The sequence below is a fragment of the Bos javanicus genome, chromosome 5 (assembly GCF_032452875.1).
Source record: "Bos javanicus breed banteng chromosome 5, ARS-OSU_banteng_1.0, whole genome shotgun sequence".
NCBI lineage: Eukaryota > Metazoa > Chordata > Mammalia > Artiodactyla > Bovidae > Bos > Bos javanicus.
Window position 1 is genome coordinate 101,893,339 of NC_083872.1, and position 26,677 is coordinate 101,920,015.

The 26,677-nt window shown below is 42.9% G+C and overlaps 1 protein-coding gene across 2 annotated transcripts in view; it reads right to left on the minus strand.

Moving 5' to 3' along the window:
• Window positions 1-218: 218 nt before the first annotated feature.
• The window catches only part of SLC2A3 (solute carrier family 2 member 3), an 86,391-nt gene continuing 59,932 nt past the window's right edge, over window positions 219-26,677 (minus strand). Inside the window, exons 1-10 of one of the 2 annotated variants that reach the window (XM_061418007.1) lie at window positions 12,971-13,125; window positions 10,917-11,009; window positions 10,254-10,414; window positions 9,468-9,708; window positions 8,655-8,817; window positions 8,197-8,384; window positions 4,916-5,020; window positions 4,460-4,561; window positions 3,654-3,857; window positions 219-2,890 (exon numbers count right to left, since the gene is read on the minus strand). In XM_061418007.1, the coding sequence (XP_061273991.1) occupies window positions 2,678-2,890; window positions 3,654-3,857; window positions 4,460-4,561; window positions 4,916-5,020; window positions 8,197-8,384; window positions 8,655-8,817; window positions 9,468-9,708; window positions 10,254-10,414; window positions 10,917-11,009; window positions 12,971-12,985 (1,485 nt within the window). In that variant the 5' untranslated portion in view covers window positions 12,986-13,125 and the 3' untranslated portion in view covers window positions 219-2,677. Of the gene's footprint in view, window positions 2,891-3,653; window positions 3,858-4,459; window positions 4,562-4,915; window positions 5,021-8,196; window positions 8,385-8,654; window positions 8,818-9,467; window positions 9,709-10,253; window positions 10,415-10,916; window positions 11,010-12,970; window positions 13,126-26,677 lie in introns of those variants that run through there. The other variant, XM_061418006.1, reaches the window with a different exon arrangement.

A 26,677-nucleotide genomic window follows, 5' to 3' on the forward strand; every position in this document is an offset into this window, starting at 1 on the left:
AGGGAATATCTTCCCCTCCCAGGAACTGAAACTGCATCTCTCACATTTCCTGTACTACAGGTTCTTTACTGCTGAGCCATTGGGAAAACATATAATACACATATATTACATATGTATATATATGAATACCCTGACATTAATGTAGGATAAATTTCAGAGATCAAAGATTGGAGGAGAAAGGAAATAGAAAAGAGAAAAATCAGAAGAATTCTCACTGGTGAACGCAAGCAACATAATTTATTAAGTATGCAAGGCAATGCACTAAGGCTTTTCCATTTCATCTGCGCATAATAAATGAGTATGGCTATTTTCATTTGTACAAAACTCTCATATAAGAAACTTATTTAGGTTACAACAAGTACTGAGCAGCCACAAGGTATTTAAAGCTGACTTGTTACAGAGGAAGGTCCCCCCCGCCCCCACACACACAAAAAACCAAGCCTGTGATGTTATATATGTACATTCAGAATTTTATTTCAAAACAAAGAACCGTAGTAACAATAATAGAAAAAATCCATTTGGAAATTATTCACAACCTGGTCACTGAGAACTGGAAAAAATTCCATGCTGCACCACTGCCAACCCACTGGTCTGAGTCGGAGCAGAGGTGCAGTTGGAGGACAGTCCCCCGTCACGGCAAAGCCCTGTCCCAAGGCTCTGCGAGTTTTGTACCCAAAGCCTCAGCAACCAGAGGGAATGAATGGTGAGAAATTAGAACCAAAATACTGTCATAGGCAAGGGTTTGACTGAAGGGCTTGAAATATGTAAGCACCAAAGAGGGGAAGGGAGATCAAGTAACATATGAAGGAGGGATGAAGAGCCCAGTCTCCACTTCTAAAAATACTGGATGATCCTGGAGGTGGCCATGGGCTGTGGCAAATGCAATCCCTCCATCTCAGCAAACTCTCTCGCCACCCCAGATCTAGAAGCTTATTGTCCCCTTAAGAATGCCTCCCTCTCCCCCATGACGCCCTTCCAGTGCACCCACGAGGCATCATGTCCTGGTCTCACACTCTTTCCTGTCTTTCCCTGCTGTCTGAGTGGAGAGTGAGTCCTCCACTCTCAGTCTCAACATTTAGGGAGTTCTCTCTGTCTTCTCCAACAAGGAAAGGCAGCCTGATGAGATGGAACTCTAAAGTTTCAAAGAAAACCATTGATGCAGATTCCACCCAGCAGAGGCAGTGTTGTTTACATATACACAAGTCTGAACACATTATACCCAACAGGGGCCTTAGGAACCCAACAAGATAACCAGCAACTGCTTCGTGACGGTGCACACACGTTCACGCACACGTCACGTGTGGTCTACAGGAAAGTTCAAGTCCCTCAGGGGGCACCTGACGTAACACTATGGTAACGTGGTAACAAGGGTAACTTGACATGGTAAACAGACATAAACAAGCATGAGATGACCCTCATGTAATAACACACGTCAACTGGATAATAATCGTTCAGGAAGAAAATCGTTTTCCAGCACTGAGGTTATAAATTCCAAGTTAGCTATAAACATCTCTAAGTTCTTTTAAAGCTATGGCTTAAAGCAAAATAAAAATCAACATCTAAAATCCTCTAAACAACAAACTGAAGAAATAATGAACCTCTACCAAGAACCAAGATTTTTGGTTGCTCACTTGGGAGGCTCTCCCACCAGATGGGTGATAGTAATATTTTTAAAAAGTGAGTTTACTACAGAGAAAGAAGCTGCTTGGTCCAGTGAGGGGAGAGAGGATTTGTAGAAATAACCGTCCCTTCTCTGGACTCCATCCAAAATTAGAACCCATAGACCCCTATTAACTAAAATGCCCACCTTAGCAATAATCCTACATTTCAAGTAATACTACATATAATCTTAAATGAAGAAAAAAGTTCCAAAGGAAACCAATAGCTTCTTTATACAGGCACATGACTTTTCTGAGAAAGTTGAGAGTTTTTATCTTAAGGATAGAAATTGTTAAGAGGCAACGTGCAAACCTCATACACCACATCATGCATCCTCCAATCATGCATGACCTTTCTCCCTAAATCCTTCCCTTCTTATTGCACCTTAACCTCTTCGGTATCAAATCTTCCACCCTATAACCTCTCTTGAAGCACCTCCCTCTAACCTCAATTTCCTTATGTTTTCATTATTTGGTAAAATTACTTTATATTTAAAAAAATAAATATTTATGCAATAAAACCAGAAGATAAAATAAATAAAACTCAAGTTAATTTGCTCAGCAGAGCTGTACGGAAGTGAAGGAGGAGCTCTTATGGAATCCCTCTCTGGCCTCCACTCTTAAGTGTACCTGCTTCCTGGTGAGTTTGAGGTTGGAGGAATGGCACCTTCTAGCCCACTCCCCAAAATGCCTTGAGGCAATTTTAGAACCTAAGGGAGCAGGAGCTGGCCAAGTTGTCACATACCAAGCGGCCAATCCCTCCTGAAATGAAGGTAGGTTTACTTGGTCTCTCCTGAGCTGAAGAGAATGTCCAAGAAATGAAATTTTTAAAAGCCATTGAACACAACGACTAACCCCAGCCTTGGGATCCTCTGAGCGCCCAACGAGTATGTGGATGAGAAAGGAATGGAGTAGCAGCATTCAGAAACAGTCCTGGGTTACAACCTGATGAGGTCTCCCCGCTTGCTCAGGGGGAGGTTGCTTTACGTGACGGGAGGGAGGTGGGTAAGAGGCACTTCTTAGGCATTGGTGTCCTTCGTGGGCTGGATGCTGTTCATCTCCATGATGGGGCCTTTCTCACCGCGGGTTCCTGTCTGCGTCTGCCCTTCAAAGGCTCGTGTAATTTCCTCAAAAGTCCTGCCACGGGTCTCAGGAACTTTGAAGAAGGTGAAGACCCAGAAGATAACGAGGAAGACAGTGAAGACGATGAAAACATAGGCGCCTAAGTAGAACTGGTGAAGAGATACAGAACAGAAGAGTCAGTCAGTTCCCTCACAATCATATTTCTAATAGCCTTGAAGGCATAACCCCCCCTAGACTTCATCAAAACAGTGCAGTCTCTTCAGTGACTTGCTCATGATTTCATTGGTAACTTCCTAGATTTCTCTGCAATTTTGTGTCATTCCTTTTCCTAGTCATTAAAGTTAGCCATTTCCAAATACCTATTGAGTTTTTAGGACTTTTGATTAATATCATTATTTTTTAATTTATTTTTGGCTGTACCAGGTCTTCGCTGCTGTGGTTGGGCTTTCTCTAGTTGCCGTGAGTGAGGGCTACTCTTTAGTTTCAGTGTGTGGGCTTCTCTTATTGCGAAGCATGTGGCAGGTGAAGTCTTCCCAAACCAGGGATCGAACCCCTGTCTTCTGCTTTGGCAGGCGAATTCATAACCAAAGGACCAGCAGAAAAGTCCTTTTGATTATTTTTAAAAATCTGGGTTTCTAAAAGACTCACAGAAATTGGAAATGCATCCTAGATGTCCACTGCTAGTTCCTTTATTTAACAAATCAACTCTAGGCCATTTTACAATAGGAGCTACCTCATCATTAACATCCTATCCTCAGTGAGCCTTTTGGATCAGGCTGTTAATGCTACACCAAATGATGGATTTTAAATATTGATTTGGAATCCTAAGGCCTATCATTGCTATTCTGTTCCTAAGAAGAACTATGTATTAGTTGGTTTCAACGTGGGTTGCATGAGTTTTAAGTTACTTACCGCGGCCGAGGGGAAGAGGAGTCCAACCAAAAAGTTAGAGGTCCAGTTGGAACAACCAGCCACTGCCATGGCAGCTGGACGGGGTCCCTGACCAAAGAGTTCAGCCACAATAAACCAGGGAATAGGGCCTGGGCCAATTTCAAAGAAGGCCACGAAGACCAGGATGGCCCCAATACAGATAAAGCTCATCCAGCTATAATTATCCTACGAGAAAGGAACAGAGGAAAGTTAGTACTAAAGACAGCATGCCCAGGTAGGTGCCAGCTTCCCACAGATGAGGACTGATGGAATAATGAAAAGTTCCTTCTATCCCATGATGTAAAGGAGTTACTGGACCTAGAAACCTTGGGCTTTGTTGTTGTTCTTGTTTTTGTTTTGGCTGCACCATGCAGAATGTGGGATCTTAGTTTCCTGACCAGGGATTGAACCCTCACTCCCTGTGCTGGAAGGCAGATTCTTAACCACTGGACTGTCAAGGAAGTCCTAGCAGCCTTGGGTCTTGGAATCTTAGCAGTATGATCACACATGTTATTCTGCACATTCTGAGACCATTTCATCAGCTGTAAAACCAGATTAATGACCTTAACATCTCTTTAAGAATGAAATGAGACCATATATTTTACAAGCTTTATGTCATATAGCTATAGGGATGACAGCAATTTAATCATCTATCTCTGAAAATCCACTTTTCTTAAACCTCTGCATGTATTGCTTCTCTCAAAGTTCACTTGTGTAATCACCAAACCTCGACAACCCACCCCCTCACCTTTCTCCACTCCTCCCTTTCCTTTACAAAGAGTACTCACCTTCAGTAACAAAGAAATCGTCATGAGGATGGAACAAAAAGCCATCCCTCCAAGGCCAATCAGGTGAAGAGTCCTCCTCCCAGCCCTTTCCACCAAGAACACCTAAAAAAATGATTTAGAAAAAGTACCCGTGAAACAATGTCACTTTCCTTTTCAGAAGACACTGTATGAGCTACTGGAAGCTGCCTGACCAGCAGCAGGGTACCTGCGATAGTCACACTGCCTCTCCTCTAGCTCTGAGTTAAGAGCATCCTCCACGGTCCCCTCTGTGCTTCCCTTTGCCCATCTATCTTCATTTACTCATCATTCAATAGCTCTTTTCCCCAACAGGGAATTAGAACAAAAAAGGTTTAACTAAAAGGCAGCAGGGAGATGGAAGGACATGCCACCTATACTTGAATATGTGTACCAAGAATTCTCCACCCTGCTTGAAAATGATCAAAACATCTGACTTACAGACACCACAGTGAAGATGGTGTTGACCACACCTGCGCCGATAGTGGCATAGACCGGCTCCTGGACACCCGCATCTTTGAAGATTCCTGTCGAGTAGTAGAACACCTAACAGGGAACAAAAGGTGCGACTGTGAAATACAGTTGTGTGTAGCAGTTGCACTGAACCCTCAAAAAATCAACTCAGAAGTCCCAGAAGTTCAGGAGTACCTTCCAGCAATTTTTTGTTGTTGTTGTTCAATCACAGTATCTTTTCTGCAAACAAATGATCTTTTGTAACTTATTTTCTTGTTAGTTGTCTTCAACTCTAGCTACTTAGCTCCATTTTTTCCCTCCAAACTATGCTCATTCTTACTGCTCCATTTAGTCTCTTCCTGAAGTCTGCTTTTAGTAACTTAGATAGAATGGCTTAAGTCCTGTTAAGTTTTTCAATTCTGCTTTACCGATAGACTCTTACCCCAACCCCCACCCCCACCAATAATGACAGGCATTGATGGATCAACTTGATAGGGAAGAAACAGAAGGGTAACCTCAGCCTGCTTGTTTTTAGAACGTGGGCTGGAATTCCAGGCACTGGATCTTTACAAGTGTTTTAGTAAATAACACCAGTGATTATTTTAATTGAATGCACACTATTAAATAAGCTACAATTTATACTATCCTTATTATTCAGTCAACAATGTGCTAATACGCAGGGCTGCCACAACTACCATAACTTAAGAGATGTGGAAACATTGGACTCAGACCTGAAGATAACAAGGCAACAGGATCTAGGTTGCTCAGGCTCTTAGGCTTGGTTTGGGAGTTTATGATTTCACCCAGAATATCTGCCTCCACGGCAGCCCCTATTCAGCAGACTTAAAAAAAAAAAATTGGTGTGGTACATTCTGTTTTTTTCTTTTGTTCTTATTGTTATTTATTTTTAGTTTTTGGCTGCACCATGCAGCATGTGAGATCTTAGTTCCTAACCAGGGATTGAACTTGTGCCCCCTGCATAGGAAGTGCTGAGTCTTAACCACTGGACTGTCAGGGAAAAGTTCTTCATCAGAGTTTTTGATCAACATACACTCCCACACTGAGAGTGACTGTCTGCAGAAACAAGTCTTCAAAGCCCTACAGCCTAAGATAGAAACCATGTATATTTTCCAAAATAAGATTCAGGCTGTGCTCTTGGAAATTGAGATAAATAGTATCATCCTCATTAAAAACTGCTGCTCTGGGAGAGAAGCAAGGGTGAGCTAATTAAAATTTGTTTTTTAAAAAAATTCCAAGAATATTTAATAACATAAAGCTTGTAAGGAAAGACATTTGAACAGTTAAAACTAGAGATGAATAATCATGCCAATTCTCCTTCTTATATAAAAGCATACAGATCAAAAACCTAACTCAGACATACACACATCAAGCAAACTTATAATAAAGTCATGCTGCCTGGAACCTTGGGGCCAGGTTAACCTCACCCCTGTGTCATCTTACCGAAAGCCAGTTTTACTTTGCTGGGTAAACACTGTCCAGCCTCTTACCCTTCTGCCTTTAAGGGAGATTAGAAAATATAGTTTGTTCAAAGGTAGGTTGGAAAACTGACTTTCACCCATCATTTACTGAAGTGGAGGAGGGAAGGGGGAAGGGGCCTGCCTGCAGAGCACTCATCCACCATTTGTTTAACTTTCCCAGGGTAGGCTTTTTCTGATCCTGTTCTGCAGGGATCAGACTTGGGGGAGGCAAGCAGGTGCCTGGGTTGTAGAACTGAAGAATGTGGCCTTCTCAGGACCCGTTTTATACTTGGACACCTCCCTCTAGTCCCAGTTTCACTGTTCCAGACAGTCCTGAGTGTATATTTTATTACAGTGGTTTTTCAAATGAGGAAATTTGAGACTGAGACCCATCGGAACCATCCGAGAGGACTTTTCAGACCATCTTCCCTCTGAGGTTCTAATATAATAGCCTCTAATCCCTCACGGGAAGCACAAACACAAGTTTCCCTGTGGTGCGTTAGGGAGAGAGGCTAAAGACCAACTTACTATTTTAAGTTATCATGTGTTTTTTGCAAAACTGCTTTGTCATAAAATGGTTTGATCACACTGATCATATTATGATGGCAAATCCTCAGCTCATGAATTGGTACTTAGAGAGAGGTCTGGAGTGTTCTCCATATCCAAATATATCAAATATTTTATCTGCAAAAGGACAGAGGTGTAGGAATACCTTCTCTGCTCACACCCAGGACTCAAAAGAAGGAAACAGACTTTTGCACAGAATATCATGGCTACCTGCCCGATGCTACCTTCCATTTGGCCCCACACTTTAAACAATCACAGTTACTATTCTAAGTTGTAAAAAATATACACAATGGTAAGGCCAGCTCTGTCTGGGTACCCTCACACCTCCTAATTGCTCCCTAGGGGTTTACACTGATTTCAGGTTGTAAAGTCCTGGGAAAAAACCCCAAGGTGTGTCAGTTCTCAGATCTGCCTGGATTACATGGCCTACGTTATCATTGATGACATCATCCAAGACAGATGAGAGTTAAAGAGAACTGGATATTTTAAAAACGAGTGGTTGGGAATTCCCTGGTGGTCCAGTGACTAGGACTTAGCAGTTTCGCTCTGGTGGCCTGGTAACTCCTCACTTCCAATGCAGGGGGCACGGGCTTGATCCCTGGTTGGAGAAGTAAGATCCTGCAAGCTGAGAGGCACAATCAAAAAAGAAAAAAAGCCGTCCAAAACAGAGGATGAATAAAAATTAGATAAATTATGATACTCCATAATGTTAAAAAAATCTGGAAGAGGACAAATGTTCACGACAAGTTCTAAGACTAAGGGTGAGAAATTTTTCATTCTCTCATCTTGCCACACAAACTTGTATTATAGATATAGCTTTAGAAGATAAATACAAAGACAAGTCTAAACCTGGATAATGTGCGTTTTCTGAGAAACCACTACCAGGCAAACATTGTGAGAGACCCTGGGTATATCAGAAGGTGAGCAGTGGCCAGTGTGATTCACCTCTGGTCAGGTGTGTTGTTGTTTAGTCACTAAGTCACGTCCGAATCTTTGTGACGCCATGGACTGTAGCCCACCAGGCTCCTCTGTCCATGGGATTTTCCAGGCAAGAATACTGGAGTGGGTTGCCACTTCCTCCTCCAGGGGATCTTCCTGACCCAGGGATCGAACCCTCATTTTCCTGAATTGGCAGGTGATTCTTTACCACTGAGTCACCAGGGAAGATGGTCAGGTGATTCCAGTGAAATGGGTCAGACACATCTGCCCTGAATGGATACTCACTGCATTGATCCCAGAGAGCTGCTGGGAGAGCTGGAGCATGATAGAGATAATGATGGGTTGCCGGTAGTTGGGGGCACGGAAGAGCTCTAGCACTGTGACTTGCTTCTCCTGTGACATCCGCATACTCTCATCCTTCATCTCCTGGATATCCTGAGCCACGTCCTCGGTGCCCCAGAGTCTCTGGAGGACTGCGGAAGAGGAGAGGTCACAGATAAGGTACTGGCTAATGCCTTGCCCCCATGAGATAGCTGGGAAAAACGCCACTCTGAGGAGCCCTGTGTCTGGCCTGAACTTGCCTTCTCACCCCTCGCCCCATGTGACTTCAGAGTAATCAGACAATTCTCTGCTCAGGTTCTGGAGGGCAGGGAAAGGAGATGACAAGAACCAGATCCAAAACCCTCATCTTAAAAACAAACCAGTCCTGAGGTTCCTACAGTGACAGCATGAAGGATACTCACTCTCCTTTGCCTTCTCCTCCTCCTTTCTGTTAATGAGCAAGAATCTAGGACTTTCAGGGCAAAATGGAAGGGCAGCGCACTGGATGATGGCTGGTAAGATGGTGAAGCCCAGGAGCAGAGGCCAGAGATCTTCAGTCCCCAAGATGACTTTTAGACCAAAGATCTAGAAACCAAAGACAATACTATAAATTCCATACTTTATAGGCCACATGCTTAGTTGCTCAGTCATGTCTGACTCGTTGCGACCCTTTGGACTGTAGCCCCCCAGGCTCCTCTATCCATGGGATTCTCCAGGCAAGAATACTGGAGTGGGTTGTCATTTCCTCCTCCAGGGGAACTTCCCAATCCAGGGATCAAACCGGAGTCTCCTGTGTCTCCTGCACTGCAGGTAGATTCTTTATCCACTGAGCCACAGGGGAAGCCACAAATTGATTTAAAAAAAAAAAAAAATGTTCAGAAAATCATCTGGCCTTCTATCACAGGCAAAGATAACTTTTTCTTTTTCTACCCTACCTGTTTCCTTAGCCATCTATGAGCGCTAGTAATATTAATTAATATCTGAAACATGTAGTTGAGTAAGTGCCAGACATTTTTTGTTTGTAAAAATTGAAGCATGGTTGATTTAAGTACCAATGTACAGCAAAGTGATTCAGTTATATATATTTACAGAACCTTTTTTTAATATTCTTTTCCATTGTGTTTATCATAGAATAATAAATATAGTTCCCTGTGCCACACATTATTTTTGGTGACTTTATCTGTGTCAATTCACTTAACGAGCCATGAATGAACACTCAATAAGTTCTAGAGTACCTGGGCCACCAGAATTCCGATAACGATGCCCAGCTGGTTGAGAGTGCCAAAGGCGCCCCTCAGGGCAGTAGGGGAGATCTCTCCAATGTACATGGGCACGAATCCTGTGCAGAGTCCGCAGAAGAGGCCGATAATCAGTCGGCCCAAGATCAGCATTTCAACCGACTCTGCTATTTTGCAGAATCCCATAAGGCAGCCGCCAGCTATGGCCAACAGGTTGACAATAAGCATTGAATTGCGCCTGGAAGATTAAACAAAGATAAGGAAAATTTGCAAAACAGAGTCCACCTCTCCCCTTCTTTCCTAGTCACTCTACCATTCTCCAGGCTCATACATCTTTTGGTCTAACTTTTCCACTTTCTAGTATCAGAACATATCTGATCGGGATAATCAGGACTAATGGTTCCTACACCTCGGCCTACATGAGACTCACCTAGAGAACTTGTTGCAGATTTTCCCCTCTACATCCTAGCTATAGGGTAGGATTTTAGGAAGCACTTCAAGGCCATTTGTTCTCAAAGTTGTCCACAAACTAACAGCATCCATCAGCTAGAAATTTACTAGAAATTAAAATTGTCCCACTCCACCCGACTCATCATTATGTCTGAATGTGGCTGGGGGGCGGGGGAGGGGGATGGAGACTGGTCTGTGGGATTGGTTTTCCCTTGATGGGAATGTCACATGCTTTTTATTCAAATGCACCATCACCTCCCTGCTCTAAGCCTCAATGCTTGTCTTCAATGCAACCAGTACAGCCCCCTTCCTTGCACAGTTTCTGGTCAATACCTGCCAAATCGGTTGACAAAGAGTCCGACGGAGAAGGAGCCAATCATACCACCCACGGAGAAGATGGCCACAGACAAGGACCACAGGGATGTGAGGAGCACGCTGGACGGGGGCGGTTCTGACCGCTCTTCCAAAGTGTAATTGAGAAAGTCTTTTATGATCTGCCAATTAAAATGGGTGGTGGGAGAAAAGACCATTACAGTTGGATGAGAAAAGAGACAAAACACTCAGGATCTTCCCCTCCCTAAGAGAACAGTGTTCCAGTTACTTTGTAGGTAGAGAGTCGAGGGAATAAATAGATGGCAATGTAAGAGACAGGTAACATTGGAGTTCATGTTACCAGATCTGAATAACTTAGTTGTCCTGAAACCTCACACTGCACCCCTGCACCCCGATTTTGTAACTAACCTCTAGGGGACAATAAGGGAAGTGTGTCACCAGAGGGTGAGAGGATGAACGGGCCCAGTCCAGGGTGCAGGGGGCCCCTGTCCTGAGCCTCTTGCTTTGATCAAGGATTCAATTAGATCCCCACCAATATCATGCCCCATCTCAGTCTTAGCCAAGTGAGCTACCAAGTCTGTCTAAGCATGATAATTCTGGAAACCCTACCTAAAGGAATACTTTCCCCATTCCAAACTCAAACTCTTGTTGCCTGGCACTCACCGCCTCAGGAGCATTGATGACTCCAGTGTTGTAGCCAAACTGGAAAGAGCCTATGGTAGCAACCGAGATGGCGAAGATCAGAGGTGCGGTGACCTGGGGGGAAGGTAGAGAAGAACATTCCTTAAAATTCTTGATCCATGACTGGCTCTTATTAAGGAGAACGCACTATGAAATTTTTGCACCTTGTTTTATGCCCCTGGATACGTTCCAGTGCCTCCCAGTTTATAGTCTCTGGGAACTTGAATTTGTATTCTGCTGTTATCTGAAAATTGTATAAATCTTAATTAGGTTGAACTGGTTCATAGTGCTTTTCAGGTCTACCACAGTCTTCTACTTTTCTGTATATTCATTCTATTAATTTTTGAGTTTGATATTGAAAATTCCAACTAAAAATCTTGATATATCTACTTAAAAAAATTGTAATATATAGTGGAACTATATGTAACTTTGTTCTGTATTTTCCAAGTCTCCCGTAAACGTGTTATTATACTTCCATAATTTAAAAGAGAAAAATACCATGAAGATAAAATTTTAAAAACAAAAGAAAATTAAAAAAAAGAGAGATTTATATACTAGAACTCAGCTGGTTGGTGGTATGAAAACAACCTAACCATTTAGGTAGTGAATAAGGAACACAAAAGAACTGAAGAGCTTCTCTGGTGATATAGATGAGCATGAAGAGTAAACCTGGGGAAATTCTGGAAAGAAAACTTGGGAAGGGACAAGTTAGGAGAACTGGGTTACTCCGTTTATAAGTATTCAAACAGCAGCCCCAGGTATATCCCCAGGCAAGCACAGAATTGTGCTCAGGGATAGAAAAAACTGTGAGGGCAGACCGCAAAACCCTAGGATTGTTGAGAACAGATTACTCTGCGACCAGCTAGAGCCAGTGTAGGCTCCCCCGTACCCCAAATTCCACAAAAGCACGAGTGCTGGTGACGTGTCGTCATCACCAGGATGCTCGCAACTCTGGGTCACAGAATCTGCAGGATCCGCCCGCCGTACCACCGTACCCTGGTCCCATCTCAAATTCTGCCCGTTCACTTAAAGAGGTACTGCTATCCCCCACCCACCCACCAGGGGGCGAGAACAAGCTGACTCCCAATTCAAAACGGAGACATTTTGTGAGGGGGCTGTGCTGAAATCAACCCAGTCATCACTCACCTTGTCGGGGATAATTCTAGTAGGTGTGATCTTAATTTCCACCCCAAGAGAGCTCAATTTTTATGCCTGAGAGCTCCCCGCCCCCGCCAACCCTTTCTCATCTTAAACCCCTTCTCTATCAAGTCAGGCAGTGGCAGGCCTGGAGTTAACAGTTTCCCAAATTGACCTTGCCTCCACTGGCATCTAAGTACTCCCGGGGCCCGTGGGGGCAGCGCTTTCTGCTTCATCCACTCCTTTTAGTAGAAACCTCTTATTTTCTCTCATCATTTAAATCCTTGAGGGCCTTCCCACTTTTTCATCCCTTCTCTCATCTTTTATTTTCAGATAAATTAAATTACCTTGGTGAAAATGCCTTTCTCCCTACAAATACCGCATCCACAACACACAATAATATATTAATATACTGTGCGCTCACAATCATGGAATTCTCTCTCCTTAGGTAATTCAGGGAATCCCATAAGTCATGGAACAGATGATGGCTGGACACCGACCCGACACCCCCAAAACAAACCTCAGGTCTTTTCAAGGTCTAAAGCATCAACGCCACCATACCGCCCCTGATCCCCTGAACACTCAACTTCACATCCTCAAAAGCATGTAATTGTATTAAAGAAAACACACACACACCCATGTGTGTAATACAAACACAACTTCTCCAGGTGACTTTTCCCACCCCAAGAAGGTGAATGGAACTGGGATAAATTCTTTATAGGACATGACATCCGAAAAGAACTGTGTAAGTGCGGCACTGCAGGCTGGGGGAGCAATGGGAAAGGCTTCCAGATTGCTAGGTGACTCCGCGTAACAGAGCTCAGCCAACGCCGGTATAGCTTGCCTTTCCGAGTGCATCCCAAGCCGGCAAAAATAACCGGTAACCGTATCGCTCTTACCTTCGTGGTCCCCATGGCCCTAATTTAATTCTTTTCAAATCTTCGATAAAGATCTAGGAGTGGGGCTCCAGAGACCCCTCTTCCAGGCAGCAAAACCTCCAAAATGTCCTCTATCGGCGGCAAGTTTTCCTCCAGGTCCTCAGTAGCGAGCCTATAGCTCACGGGTCTATATAAGCTTCGGGGAGGGCGGAGCCCGAGAGACAAGCCCCCAGCCCCACCCTACCCGCCTCCAATCTCTGGAGCTCCTTAGACGCGTAGACCTCAAACACTGCCCCCTCCCTAGGCAACACCCCCCAACCCACCCCCAAGGCCAGCTTTTGAAAACCACATCCTGCCCCCACCCTACTCAATTTTTTTTTTTTTTTAAGCTTCTTCTCCTTCCCCGTTTTAAGAGCACGTTTCACAGACAAAATGCTACCAGAAAAAGCCTGGAGGGAGGGCAGATACACTTTATTTTTTGCTCTCGCAAGTGCTCAGAATTAAATCAGTCCGTAAAAAGATGAGAATAAAGGCTATCCATATTCGGCAAAAGTCGCTGGATGTAAACAGAAAACATTCATAATCCTATGACTTTATCAGCTGCTCTTTGATTGCAGGCTGTGTCTACAATCTTGGAGGGGAGGGAAGGACAGTCTGAGAGAAGGAAAGCCAAAGAAGGAAGAACTGGAAGAGCTCTCGGCTCCACTTGTCCTCTGACTTAGCATAGTCTCTCCTGGGAGAAAACCTGAATATCCAGGAGCCAAACCAACTCTTCCTGGGTTCCAGGAAGCAGAGAATCAGCTGGCCTGGGACACAATCCAAACTCCTGAAAATGTCGTTCACCAGCTTCCCACCCAGCTGAATCCCACCCACTCTGCAGTGTTTTGCCCCTAGTCTCAGGTTGACAGCATCTAGAGAGAGAACAGTTGTAAGGTTCCATTAAACAGGTATTTTATTTGCAAAGGAAAAACTGTGTATCAGAAAGAAGTTGGGGATTCATCAGTAGAGAGGGTCAAAAAGTCCAGGCCCTCAGGAATCAATGGTGCGCCCCTTCTTCCACTTAAAACATTCAAGAGGGACGGGGGCAACTGCTTCTTACACAACTGGAAAGAACTGCCAACATCCTATTCCTTCTGGGCTGTGAGAGAAAAGTGTGAGATACACATCTGATTTCCAAGCCATACAAGAGAAGTGAGCAAGAGGAGGAGGAAAAAGATAGAAGGAAAATGAGAGCAGAGGAAGATGAAGGAAAATAAAAGGCCGGAGAAGTGGCTCCCATGTGAGAGTAAAGGAAGGGGGACAATTTAGTTGGGTGAGTTGGGTGAGCAATTATATCAGGCCTTTAATGGTGGGAAGTTATCAATAGTCAAGTTCCCAATGCCTATTGATCTGTAGCCTAGCAACTCCAGCAGGGGAGGAGGGAGTGGGGTGGCAGAAGCAGGTTAAGAGGTAGAATTTGGCTGGAGGAGTCACTGCTGATAGTGCATCGTCCTTTGGGGTTTTGGTTGGGTGCCTGGAATCCAAACTGGTACTACTGGGCCTGAAACAAACCACCTCATGTGGTCTGTCCTTAAATGAGGATTAAAAAAACCAAAACAACAACTGAAGTATAATTGACTGACATTTTTATATTAGTTTTAGGTGTACAACATACTGATTCGGTATTTTTTATTATTGTGGGGGGGAAGTTTTTTGTTTTTATTTTTTTTAACTTTTTCTTCTATATTGGAGTATCGGCGATTAACAATGTTGTGATAGTTTCAGGTGGACGGAGAAGGGAACTCAGTCACACCTGATTTGATATTTATATACGTTACAAAATTATCACTACTAAATGAAGGTATTATTCAGTCTGGCTGTTAGCGGAGAAAACTGGCGATGAGTGAAACGTGACTTCCAAAAAAACCTTCCCATGAGTCCTGCCTCCCCTCCCCCGCGTCACCCCCCTGTATTCCAGGAAACCCTGAGCCAGGAGGCCCCTTTAGTTACCACAGCAACTGAGTTTAGCAGTCTAAGGACAAAGAATATCCTGTATGGCAGCGCTGCCAGCAGAAATTCAATCTAAGCCATTTATATAAGTTTTCTAAGTGACCACATTAAAATTTTTAAAAGGAAAACATTAGAAAGAAGAATTGATTTTCATAATTATTTTATTTGACCTGATAGCCAAAATAATATTTGAACAAATAATGTATGTATATATATTAATATATGTTAAGATAGTTTACTTTTTTTTCCCTAGTAAGTCTTTGAAATCCAGTGTATATGTTTCGTTTACGACACATCTCCATCGTAGACTCTGTTTTCTACAGCTACAGTAATAAGTTGTTCTAATCAAAACAACAAAGCTGTGTTTGATGGGAAAATATTTTCAACTGCTTCAATTTTAAATGTACTAAAATGAGCAGTTCGGATGCTCGGTCCCTGCTCAGTCTGCCAGCCTTGTACGTGCCCAGCGGCACCAGGAGGCTGGAGGCTGGACCCTGAAGGTTCACACAGAGACACGTGTCTTTTTCTTCATTCTTTTTTAATCTTTGATTTTTATTTATTATTTGTGTCAGAATATCATTCTTTTTTTTTGGCCGCACAGCTTGTGGGATCCTAGTTCCTTGACCAGCAATTGAACCCCTACCTTCATCAGTGAAAGCGCAGAGTCCTAACCACTGCACCACCAGGGAATTCCCTCACCATGTCATTCTTGGCTGTAAATCACTTTATTTCTTCTTTTCCTTTGCTTTAGAATGATTTTTTCTTTACTGTTTTGCAAGAGCAAATGGCACCAGTGAAAGGAAAACGTAGGTCTTTCGGACCCCTTCATCCACTCAGAGCAGGCTCCAATGTGATTCCAGAAAAATTATTTTTCCCCGTATTTATTGAAAGGACAGATGAAATCATTGTAAAGGGCTAGAATTATATCTGTCTCAAATGATTTGTGTAAAATCAGGGTAGTCAAACAATTCCCAGGGTCAAGTTTTAGATGTCTGAAACCTTTAGGTTTTTCCTTCTTGCTAGAAGAGGAGGGACGGTGAAAGGGAGGGAGATCTGAAACCTGTTTGCCGTGGCTAAACTCAAACTGCCTTTAAGAAAGTGGCTCAGTGGCTGAGAGGGACAGAAAAAACTCTTTTTTTTTTTAAATGGTATTTTTAAACGGTAAAAACTGAAATTCAACAGGATCTCAAGAATTTAAGAGTAGGCTGAGCATATTGAGACAATGCTCTTTGAGCAAGTGGGTTTCTCAGAAACCTGATCAGGAACCTGACTTGTCCCCAAGGTGACAGGGACCTCTCAGTTAAGCAATCCTCATCCTGGGCCACAGATAACAGTTGCTCAAGACGACTGTTTGCTGATGTTTTGCGGGGATTGGTTGAGGGGACTGGGGTCTTGGGGGCACTTTGGAAGCAGGCAGCACTAGCTTCCAAGCTCCATGTAGTCAGGAGCCACAGCTCAGGCAACCAGCCTCCAGGAAGTAAGCCACGGAGGCCAACAAACTGTCCTACAGCGGGTCTCCTGTGTCATTTAATTCCTGTGTGGTGTTCTTCCATCTTTACTGAAAACAGGAGGAGGCAATGGGTTGGATAAATTTCAAAATGGAATCTGTTGGGGAGGAATTGGCATGAAATCCCTGAAGAATGGGGATCATGACCTGAAATCTCTTAGATCCAGATGCAGGTATTTGCCACCGAGAATCTCAACCCCAGTTTCGGGTTCCTTTGTGGGAAGATGTTTGGAAATGTGATAACCAAGCAGGAAAACAAATAGATCTCAAATCCTAAAGCCTGGAAACAAAGGGCTGTAAACACGTTTACCTTGTCAAGATAAAGACAGGGAAAACTACCTCTTCAAGAGAACAATGTAAATGGTATTTCAAGGCCCAACAAAAAAAGCTAGTGACTGCTTTGAAGATATCCTAAGTTAATTCTACTCTTTGCTAGTATTTGTAATATTCCTCCTAAAGAACAACTTTTGCACTGGATGTTATTTATTAATCTCCTTTTATCAGGCTAGGTGTAGATGGAGTTGATTTTGAATCTGAAAACACTACTTATTTTCAGAGTAGAAAATAAAACTCTCAGGGTGAAGAAAGAAAAAATTTGAGAAATGTTGATTTTCCTGTCTAAACAGGGTTTTAATCATTCATCATTCCAATTGATCCTGAAGGACCTAATCCCATCTCCCAGATCCTTATGATTTTCTTCTGCTCCTCCAATATCTTCAAAAGTTTATCACACGCCAGTGCTATATGAATTACCTTAAATCAAAAATATCCGACACGACTGAAGTGACTTAGCTTCACACAAAGAGACTAGCATGCACACAAATCAAAATATAATCACATCATCTCCTAATCAAGTCACTCAACAAGTTATTGAATAAAGTCTAGATCAGTGCTGACTATTAGGAATATAATGTGAGTCACATATGAAATTAAAAATTTTGCAGTAGCCACAAATAAAAAAATGAAAAAAATTAGTGGCCATTTTTAATATTATACTTTAACTTAATATGCCCTCAGTTCAGTTCAGTTCAGTCGCTCAGTTGTGTCTGGCTCTTTGTGACCCCATGGACTCCTGCACGACAGGCCTCCCTATCCGTTACCAATTCTCAGAGTTTACTCAAACTCATGCTCACTGAGTCAGTGATGCCATCCAACCATCTCATCCTCTGTTGTTCCCTTCTCCTCCTGCCTTCATCAATCTTTCCCAGCATCAGGGTCTTTTCAAATGAGTTAGCTCTTTGCATCAGGTGGCCAAAGTATTGGAGTTTCAGCTTCAACATCAGTCCTTCCAATGAACATTCAGGACTGATTTCCTTTAGGATGGGCTGGTTGGATCTCCTTGCAGTCCAAGGGACTCTCAAGAGTCTTCTCTAACACCACAGTTCAAAAGCATCAATTCTTCTGTGCTCAGCTTTCTTTATAGTCCAACTCTCACATCCATACATGATTACTGGAAAAATGATAACCTTGACTAGACATTTGTTGGCTAAGAAATATCTCTGCTTTTTAATATGCTGTCTAGGTTCGTCACAGTTTTTCTTCCAAGGAGTAAGCGTCTTTTAATTTCATGGCTGCAGTCACATTCTGCAGTATTTTGGAGCCCCCCAAAATTAACAGTCACTGTTTCCACTGTTTCCCCATCTATTTGCCATGAAGTGATGGGACCAGGTGCCATGATCTTAGTTTTCTGAATGTTGAGCTTTAAGCCAACTTTTTCACTCTCCTCTTTCACTTTCATTAAGAGGCTCTTTAGTTTTTCTCCACTTTCTGCCATAAAGGTGGTTTAATTCACATATCTGAGGTTATTGATATTTCTCCTGGCAATCTTGATTCCAGCTTGTGCTTCTTCCAGCCCAGTGTTTCTCATGATGTACTCTGCATACAAGTTTAAAAAGCAGGCTGTACGTCAATGTACAGCCTTGACGTACTCCTTTTCCCATTTAGAACCAGTCTGTTGTTCCATGTCCAGTTCTAACTGTTGCTTCCTGACCCGTATTCAGATTTCTCAAGAGACAGGTCAGGTCGTCTGGTATTCCCATGTCTTGCAGAATTTTCCACAGTTTGCGGTGATTCACACAGTCAAAGGGTTTGGCATAGTCAGTAAAGCAGAAATAGATGTTTTTCTGGAACTCTCTTGCTTTTTCCATGATCCAGTGGATGTTGGTAATTTGATCTCTGGTTTCTCTGCCTTTTCTAAATCCAGCTTGATCATCTGGAAGTTCACGATTCATGCTGTTGAAGCCTGGCTTGGAGAATTTTGAGTATTACTAGCTTGTGAAATGAGTGCAATTGTGCAGTACTTTGAGTATTCTTTGGCATTGCCTTTCTTAGGGATTGGAATGAAAACTGACCTTTTCCAGTCCTATGGCTACTGCTGAATTTTCCAAATTTGCTGGCATATTGAGTGCCGCACTTTCACAACATCATCTTTTAGGATTTGAAAGAGCTCAACTGGAATTCCATCACCTCCCCTAGCTTTGTTTGTAGTGATGCTTCCTAAGGCCCACTTGACTTCTCATTCCAGGATGTCTGGCTCTAGGTGAGTGATCACACCATCGTTTATCTGGGTTATGATCTTTTTTAATAGTTCTTCTGTGTATTCTTGCCACTTCTTCTTAATATCTTCTGCTTCTGTTAGGTCCATACCATTTCTGTCCTTTATCGAGCCCATCTTTGCATGAAATGTTCCCTTGGTATCTCTAATTTTCTTGAAGACATCTCTAGTCTTTCCCATTCTAGTGTTTTCCTCTATTTCTTTGCACTGATCACTGAGGAAAGCTTTCTTGTCTCTCCTTGCTATTTGGAACTCTGCATTCAGATGGGTATATCTTCCCTTTTCTCCTTTACCTTCTTTTCTTTTCTCAGCTTCTCTTCTTTTCTCAGCTATTTTAAGGCCTCCTCAGACAACTATTTTGCCTTTTTGCATTTCTTTTTCTTGGGGATGGTCTTGATCACTGCTTCTGTACAATGTCATGAACCTCTGTCCATAGTTCTTCAGGCACTCTATCAGATCTAATCCCTTGAATCTATTCCTCACTTCCACTGTATAATCATAAGGGATTTGATTTAGGTCATACCTGAATGGTCTAGTGGTTTTCCCTACTTTCTTCAATTTAAGTCTGAATTTGGCAATAAGGAGTTCATGATCTGAGCCGCAGTCAGCTCCTGGTCTTGTTTTTGCTAACTGTATAGAGCTTCTCCATCTTTGGCTGCAAAGAATATAATCGATCTGATTTCAGTATTGACCATTTGGTGATGTCCATGTGTAGAGTCATCTCCTGTGTTGTTGGAAGAGGGTGTTTACTATGACCAGTGCGTTCTCTTGGAAAAACTGTTAGCCTTTGCCCTGCTTCTTTCTGTACTCCAAGACCAAACTTGCCTATTATTCCAGGTATGTCTTGACTTCCTACTTTTGCATTCCAGTCCCCTATGATGAAAAGGACATCTTTTTTGGGTGTTAGTCCTAGAAGGTCTTGTAGGTCTTCATAGAACCGTTCAACTTCAGCTTCTTTAGCATTACTGGTTGGGGCATAGACTTGGATTACTGTGATATTGAATGGTTTGCCTTGGAAACTAACAGAGATCATTCCATTGCTTTTGAGATTGCACCCAAGTACTGCATTTAGGACTCTTTTGGAAAAAGACTCTGATGGGACACAAATAATTCATTTTGTTAAATAAGAAAATAACTTGCCTAGGCTGACATACATAGTTGGCACATGTTATAGACCAGATTTGAACCTAGACAGTCAGGCTCCAAAGTCTTCGCTTTTCAAAATCACATATATTCCCTCTCCTTACAGTCACTCAGTCTTATTTCTACTATTCTTCTACATATACCTTTATGTTTCAACTATACCTAACAAGTATTTAAATAAACCATCTGTGTTTGTTTGCTAGGGCTGGGTGATTTAATGAGAAATATTTGTGGTCTTTGTCTCCATGTCTGGCATAAAAATTTCCTAAAACCCTTGGAATTTCCCGAGTGGTAGGAATGTCTGTTATTCATAAGAAACCCTTTGGGCCACATCTAAATTTATGCACATGAAGTGATTCAAATGCGTGGCCCTCAGATAGCCTAAGGATGGAGCTGGTCACCAGAGAGACCAAATGGTTAGGGACTAACACTTTTAGCACTAGCCACTGACCTCTTGGGCTGCAAGGAGATTAAACCAGTCAATTCTAAAAGACATCAACCCTAAATATACATTAGAGGGAATGTTGCTGAAGCTGAAGCTCCAATACTTTGGCCACCTGATGAGAAGAGCTGACTCACTGGAAAAGACTCTGATGCTGGGACAGACTGAAGGGAAAAGGAGCAGGGGATGGCAGAGGATGAGATGGTTTGAAAGCAATTACCGACTCAATGGACATGAATTTGAGCAAACTCCAGGAGATACTGGAGGACAGAGGAGATTGGAGCTGCAGTCCATGGAGTCATCAAAGAATCAGAAACGACTTACTGACTGAATAATAACAGCACTGACCTCTAGGAAGGGGAAAGGAGGAGCTACAGATTAAACTCTATAAAAAATCTGGAACAAGGGATTTGATGAGTTTCCAGGTTGGTGAGCCTATCCATATTTGGAGAAGGTGGTGCAACCCAGTTCCATGGAGACATCTTTCTAGACCTTGGCCTACCTATGTACCTTTTTTCGACTGAAAAAAAAAAAAAAACCAAAAAAACCCTCACAGCAAGAGAGTTTGTAAGTTAAGTTTTATCTGGGGCAAAATGAGGACTTTAGCCCGGGAGACAGCATTTCAAATAGCTCTGAGAAGCTGCTCCAGAGAAGTAGGGGAGAAGGTCATTATAAATGTGATTTTGGTGAAGGGGGAGTACATGCAATTAAGCACATATTCTTTTTTTTTTTTTTTTTTTGCTAGCCGCAATAAGCAGACATCACCGTGAAGGACTTTAGTGCTTTTCTAGATCTGAGGAGATGAAAGAACTGGGCTCATAAAGTCTCCTGAAAATATCTTTCTATCTGAAGACCTGTTCTGCCAGTTTCTCCCAGAGCACAGAGTGCCTCATTCCTGATTTCCACCCTGAACTCTTTTCAGGGGGTGTTAAAGGTCAGCACCCACACCACTTACAATTTGATCCTTGTAGAGATAGATGTCAAGTGCCAATTTGTAGGTGACACTCTTCATTATGTACTTCTTATCCTTTGTAATAAACTGGTAAATGTAAGTAAATGTTCTCTGAGTTCTGTGAGCTGCTCTGGCACATTGATTGAACCCAAGGAGGGGTTCACAGGAACCTCTGATGTATAGCCAGTCCATCAGAAGCACAAGTGATAACTCAGACTTTCAACTGGAGCTGAAGTGGGGGCAGTCTTGTGAGACTGAGACTTGAATCTGTGGGACTGAAACCAAGTAGGACCCTGTGGGGCTCTTGGCCATGAAAAGTCTTTCTGTGTCCCCCATTTCCAGACCTTCCCTGAGTTCCAAAGGGCAGGTTCAAACATGGAAGAGAAGAGATGAAGAGACAAGGGAGGAGCAATCAAGCAACAACAGTGCAGCCTTGAGATAGGATCCTGGCTCTCTCAAGAGATACACAAAACAGTATCTCCGAGTTCTTCTGAAAATTACAACAAACAGAAAATGTTAACTACTTGAGACATTCTTTATTTCAGAGAGAAGTCCAGTGTTTAATAACCTCAAGAACTACTGATCATCAGGAGACCATCTGAGGCCACACAAAGAAATGCAGGGGACTTCCCTGGTGGTACAGTGGATAAGAATCTGCTTGCTAATGCAGGGGACATGGGTTCGATCCCTAGTCCAGGAAGATTCCCACATGCCTTAGGGCAACAAAGCCCATATGCCACAAGCCTGTGTGCTCTAGGGCTGATAAGCTGCAACTATTGAAGCCTGCATGGCTAGAACCTGTGCTCTGTAACAAGAGAAGCCATTGCAATGAGAAACCTGAGCACTGCAATGAAGAGGAGCCCCCACATTGCCACTAGAGAAAGTCTACTCAACAGCAACAAGGATTCAGCACAACCAAAAATTAAAAAAAATTAAAAGTAAATGAATAAAGGGACACAGGCCCTGTGCACACCCTGATCCTTCTCAGCAACTCCATCCTTGAACCATTGCTAAAAACTCCTCACCAGATCTCCCTGGGTTGAGACACACATTTTTGAGGCATGAGCCTATTGTGTCCCTCCCTTTGCCTGGCAAAGCAGTAAAGCTACTACTTTTTTAAAATTTTTATTTGGGACCTCCCGGTGGTCCAATGGTTAAGATCCCAACCTTCCAATGCAGGGGGCTTGGGTTCAATCCTGATCAGGGAACTAAGACCCCACATGCTACACAGCACAGCCCAAAAAATAAAATAAAATAAAATAAAAATAAAATAAAAATAAAAATTTTATTTATTTATTTTTACTCTTTTCTACTTCACCCAAAACTCTGTTTCCGAGATTCAACTCGGCAGTGGTACACAGAGGCCAAACTTTTGGCATCAGGGTCTGATGTTATGATCAAGTAGACAGCGTCAGAATTCAGTTAAATTGATAGAGTACCCAGTTACTGTCAGATGAGAACTAGAGAATTTCCTGGTGGTGTGGAAAAACACACATCAGGCTGCTATAATGTTACACCACAGAATGGGTGGCTCAAACAACAGAAATTTATTTTCTTGCAGTTCTGAAGGCTGGAAGTTCAAGATCAGGGTGTTGACAGTTCTGGTTTCTCTTGAGGCTTCTCCTGAGATGCCAACTTCTAGCCGTGTCCTCATACAGCCTTCTCCCTGCATGCGTGTGTTATTGCTAACTATTTTGGGGCCTAAATTTCTTCTTATAAGACCATCAGTCAGGACTTCCCTGGTATTGCAGTGGATAGGAATCCATGTCCCAATGCAGGGGACATGGGTTCTATCCCTGGTCCAGGAAGATTTCACATATGACAGTTAAGCCCATGTGCCAAAACTACTGAAGCCTGCATGCTCTAGGGCCCGTGAGCCACAACTAGTGAGCCCATGTGTCGAAATTTAGAAACCCACGAACCCTAGAGCCCTCAAGTTGCAACTACTGAAGCCCACACACCGAGAGCCTGTGCTCTGCAACAAGAGAAGCCACCACAATGACAAACCCGCACATCTCACAGAGGTTAGAGAGTAACCCCCACTTTCCACAACTAGAGGAAGCCCACTAGCAGCAATGAAGACCTAGCACAGCCAAAAATAAATATATAATTTTTAAAAAAGAACATCAGTGAAACTGTTGCAGGGAAGAGCCAATTCTAACTCCATGGTGGATCTTTTTCTTTGACTTTACTCTTTGTTTTTATTACTTTTGTTATTATGAGTGAGTGAAGTCGCTCGGTTGTGTCCGACTCTTTGCGACCCCCCAGGCTCCTCCGTCCATGGGATTCTCCAGGCAAGAATACTGGAGTGGAAAAATAATAATAATAATAATAATAAAAAAAGAATACTGGAGTGGATTGCTATTTCCTTCTCCAGGGGATCTTCCCGACTCAGGGATCGGACCCAGGTCTCCCTTATTGCAGGCAGACGCTTTACCGTATGAACTGAAGGGTTTAGAGGCCGTCAAATTATAGTCATACATAAATTCCTGCCTCAGGGAACCCTGGGGCTTCCCACGTGGTGCTAGTCATAAAGAAACTGCCTGTCAATTCAGGAGACATAAGAGACATCGGTTGGATCCCTGGGTCAGGAAGATCCCCTGGAGGAGGGCATGGCAACCCATTCCAATATTCTTGCCTGGGAAATCCCATGGACAGAGGGGCTTGGCAGACTACAGACCACAGGGTCACAAAGAGTCAGACATGACTGAAGCAACTTTCACTTAATTATGTTGAATTGGTTCATAGTGCTTTACAGTCTATTATATTCTACTTTTCTGTATATTCAACAAGATGGTTCAGTTCAGTCGCAGTTGTGTCTGACTCCTTGTGAACCCGTGGGCTGCAGCACACCAGGCCTCCCTATCCATCACCAACTCCCAGAGTCTACTCAAACTCATGTTCATTGAGTCAGTGATGCCATCTAACCATCTCATCCTCTGTCATCCCCTTCTCCTCCTGCCCTCAATCTTTCCCAGCATCGGGGTCTTTTCAAATGAGTCAGTTCTTCCCATCAGGTGACCAAGGTATTGGAGTTTCAGCTTCAACATCAGTCCTTCCAATGAACACTCAGGACTGATCTCCTTTAGGATGGACTGATTGGATTTCCTTGTAGTCGAAAGGCTCTCAAAAGTCTTCTCCAACACCACAATTCAAAAGCATCAATTCTTTGGCCCTTAGCCTTCTTCACAGTCCAACTCTCACATCCATACATGACTACTGGAAAAATCATAGCCTTGACTAGACAACGGACTTCTGTTGGCAAAGTAATGTCTCAGCTTTTTAATATGCTGTCTAGGTTGGTCATAGCTTCCCTTCCAAGGAGTAAGCGTCTTTTAATTTCATGGCTGCAGTCACCATCTGTAGTGATCTTGGAGCCCAGAAAAATAAAGTCGGTCATTGTTTCCACTGTTTCCCCATCTATTTGCCATGAAGTGATGGGAACGGTTGCCATGATCTTAGTTTTGAGAGTCCAAGGGACTCTCAAGAGTCTTCTCTAACACCACAGTTCAAAAGCATCAATTCTTCTGTGCTCAGCTTTCTTTATAGTCCAACTCTCACATCCATACATGATTACTGGAAAAACCATAGCCTTGACTAGACATTTGTTGGCTAAGAAATGTTTCTGCTTTTCAGTATGCTGTTTAGGTTGGTCACAGTTTTTCTTCCAAGGAGTAAGTGTCTTTTAACTTCATGGCTGCAGTCACCATCTGCAGTGATTTTGGAGCCCCCCAAAATTAACAGTCACTGTTTCCACTGTTTTCCCGTCTATTTGCCATGAAGTGATGGGACCAGATGCCATGATCTTAGTTTTCTGAATGCTGAATTTTAAGCCAACTTTTTCACTCTCCTCTTTCACTTTCATCAGGAGGCTCTAGTTCTTCTTCACTTTCTGCCATAAGGGTGGTGTCATCTGCATATCTGAGGTGATTGATATTTCTCCTGGCAATCTTGATTCCAGCTTGTGCTTCCTCCAGCCCAGTGTTTCTCATGATGTACTCTGCAAATAAGTTAAATAAGCAGGGTGACAATATACAGCCTTGACATACTCCTTTTCCTCTTTAGAACCAGTCTGTTGTTCCATGTCCAGTTCTAACTGTTGCTTCCTGACCTGCACACAGATTTCTCAAGAGGCAGGTCAAGTGGTCTGGAATTCCCATTTCTTTCAGGATTTTTCACAGTTTATTGTGATTCAGATAGTCAAAGGCTTTGGCATGAATAAAACAGAAAACCATCCTCTTAGTTGGATCTCTGAATAAAGTTATATTCCTTGTCTTTCAGGTTAATTGGCTTGTCATGAAGAGAGAAGACTGAGCTTCAACTCCATAACACAACTGGATTGGGGCCCATCCTGAGGACCTCATTTTAACGCAATCACCTCTTTAAAGGCTGTCTCTCCTAACACATTCATAACTGAGGTACTGGAAATTAAGACGCCAACATGAATTTTGGAGAGATACAATTAAGTTCATTACATCATGTTTCTATTGGAGGCTCATTCTTTTGTACTCTTCCATCTTGAATATCATTTCCAACTGGCTAACTCTTGGTCATACTAAAATAACTAGTGTCTCTTCTTTGAAAACATTTCCAGAAAAAATTGAAGTAGATATAAGCTTCCTTGTGCCATAATCTATTGTTGTTGTTCAGTCACTAAGTCGTGTCTGACTCTTTGTGACCCCATGGACTACATTATGCCAGGTGTCCCTGTCCTTCACTAGCTCCCGGAATTTGCTCAGATTCATATCCATTGAGTCGGTGATGCCATTCAACCTCTGTCATCCCTGTCTGTCTGTCGTGTCAACCTCATCCTCTGGCATCCCCTTCTCCTCCTGCTGTCAACCTTTTCCAGCATTGGGGTCTTTCCCAATGAGTCAGCCCTTTGCACCAGGTGGCCAAAGTACTGGAGTTTCAGCTTCAGCATCAGTCCTTCCAATGAATATTTAGGGTTGATTTCCTTTAGGCTTGACTGGTTTGATCTCCTTGCTGTCCAAGGGACTCTCAAGAGTCTTCTCCAGCACCACAATTTGAAACCAATTGTTTGGCACTCAGCCTTCTTTGGGCTTCCCTGGTAGCTCAGATGGTAAAGAATCTGCCTGCAATGTGGGAGACCTGGGTTCGATCCCTGGGTTGGGAAGATC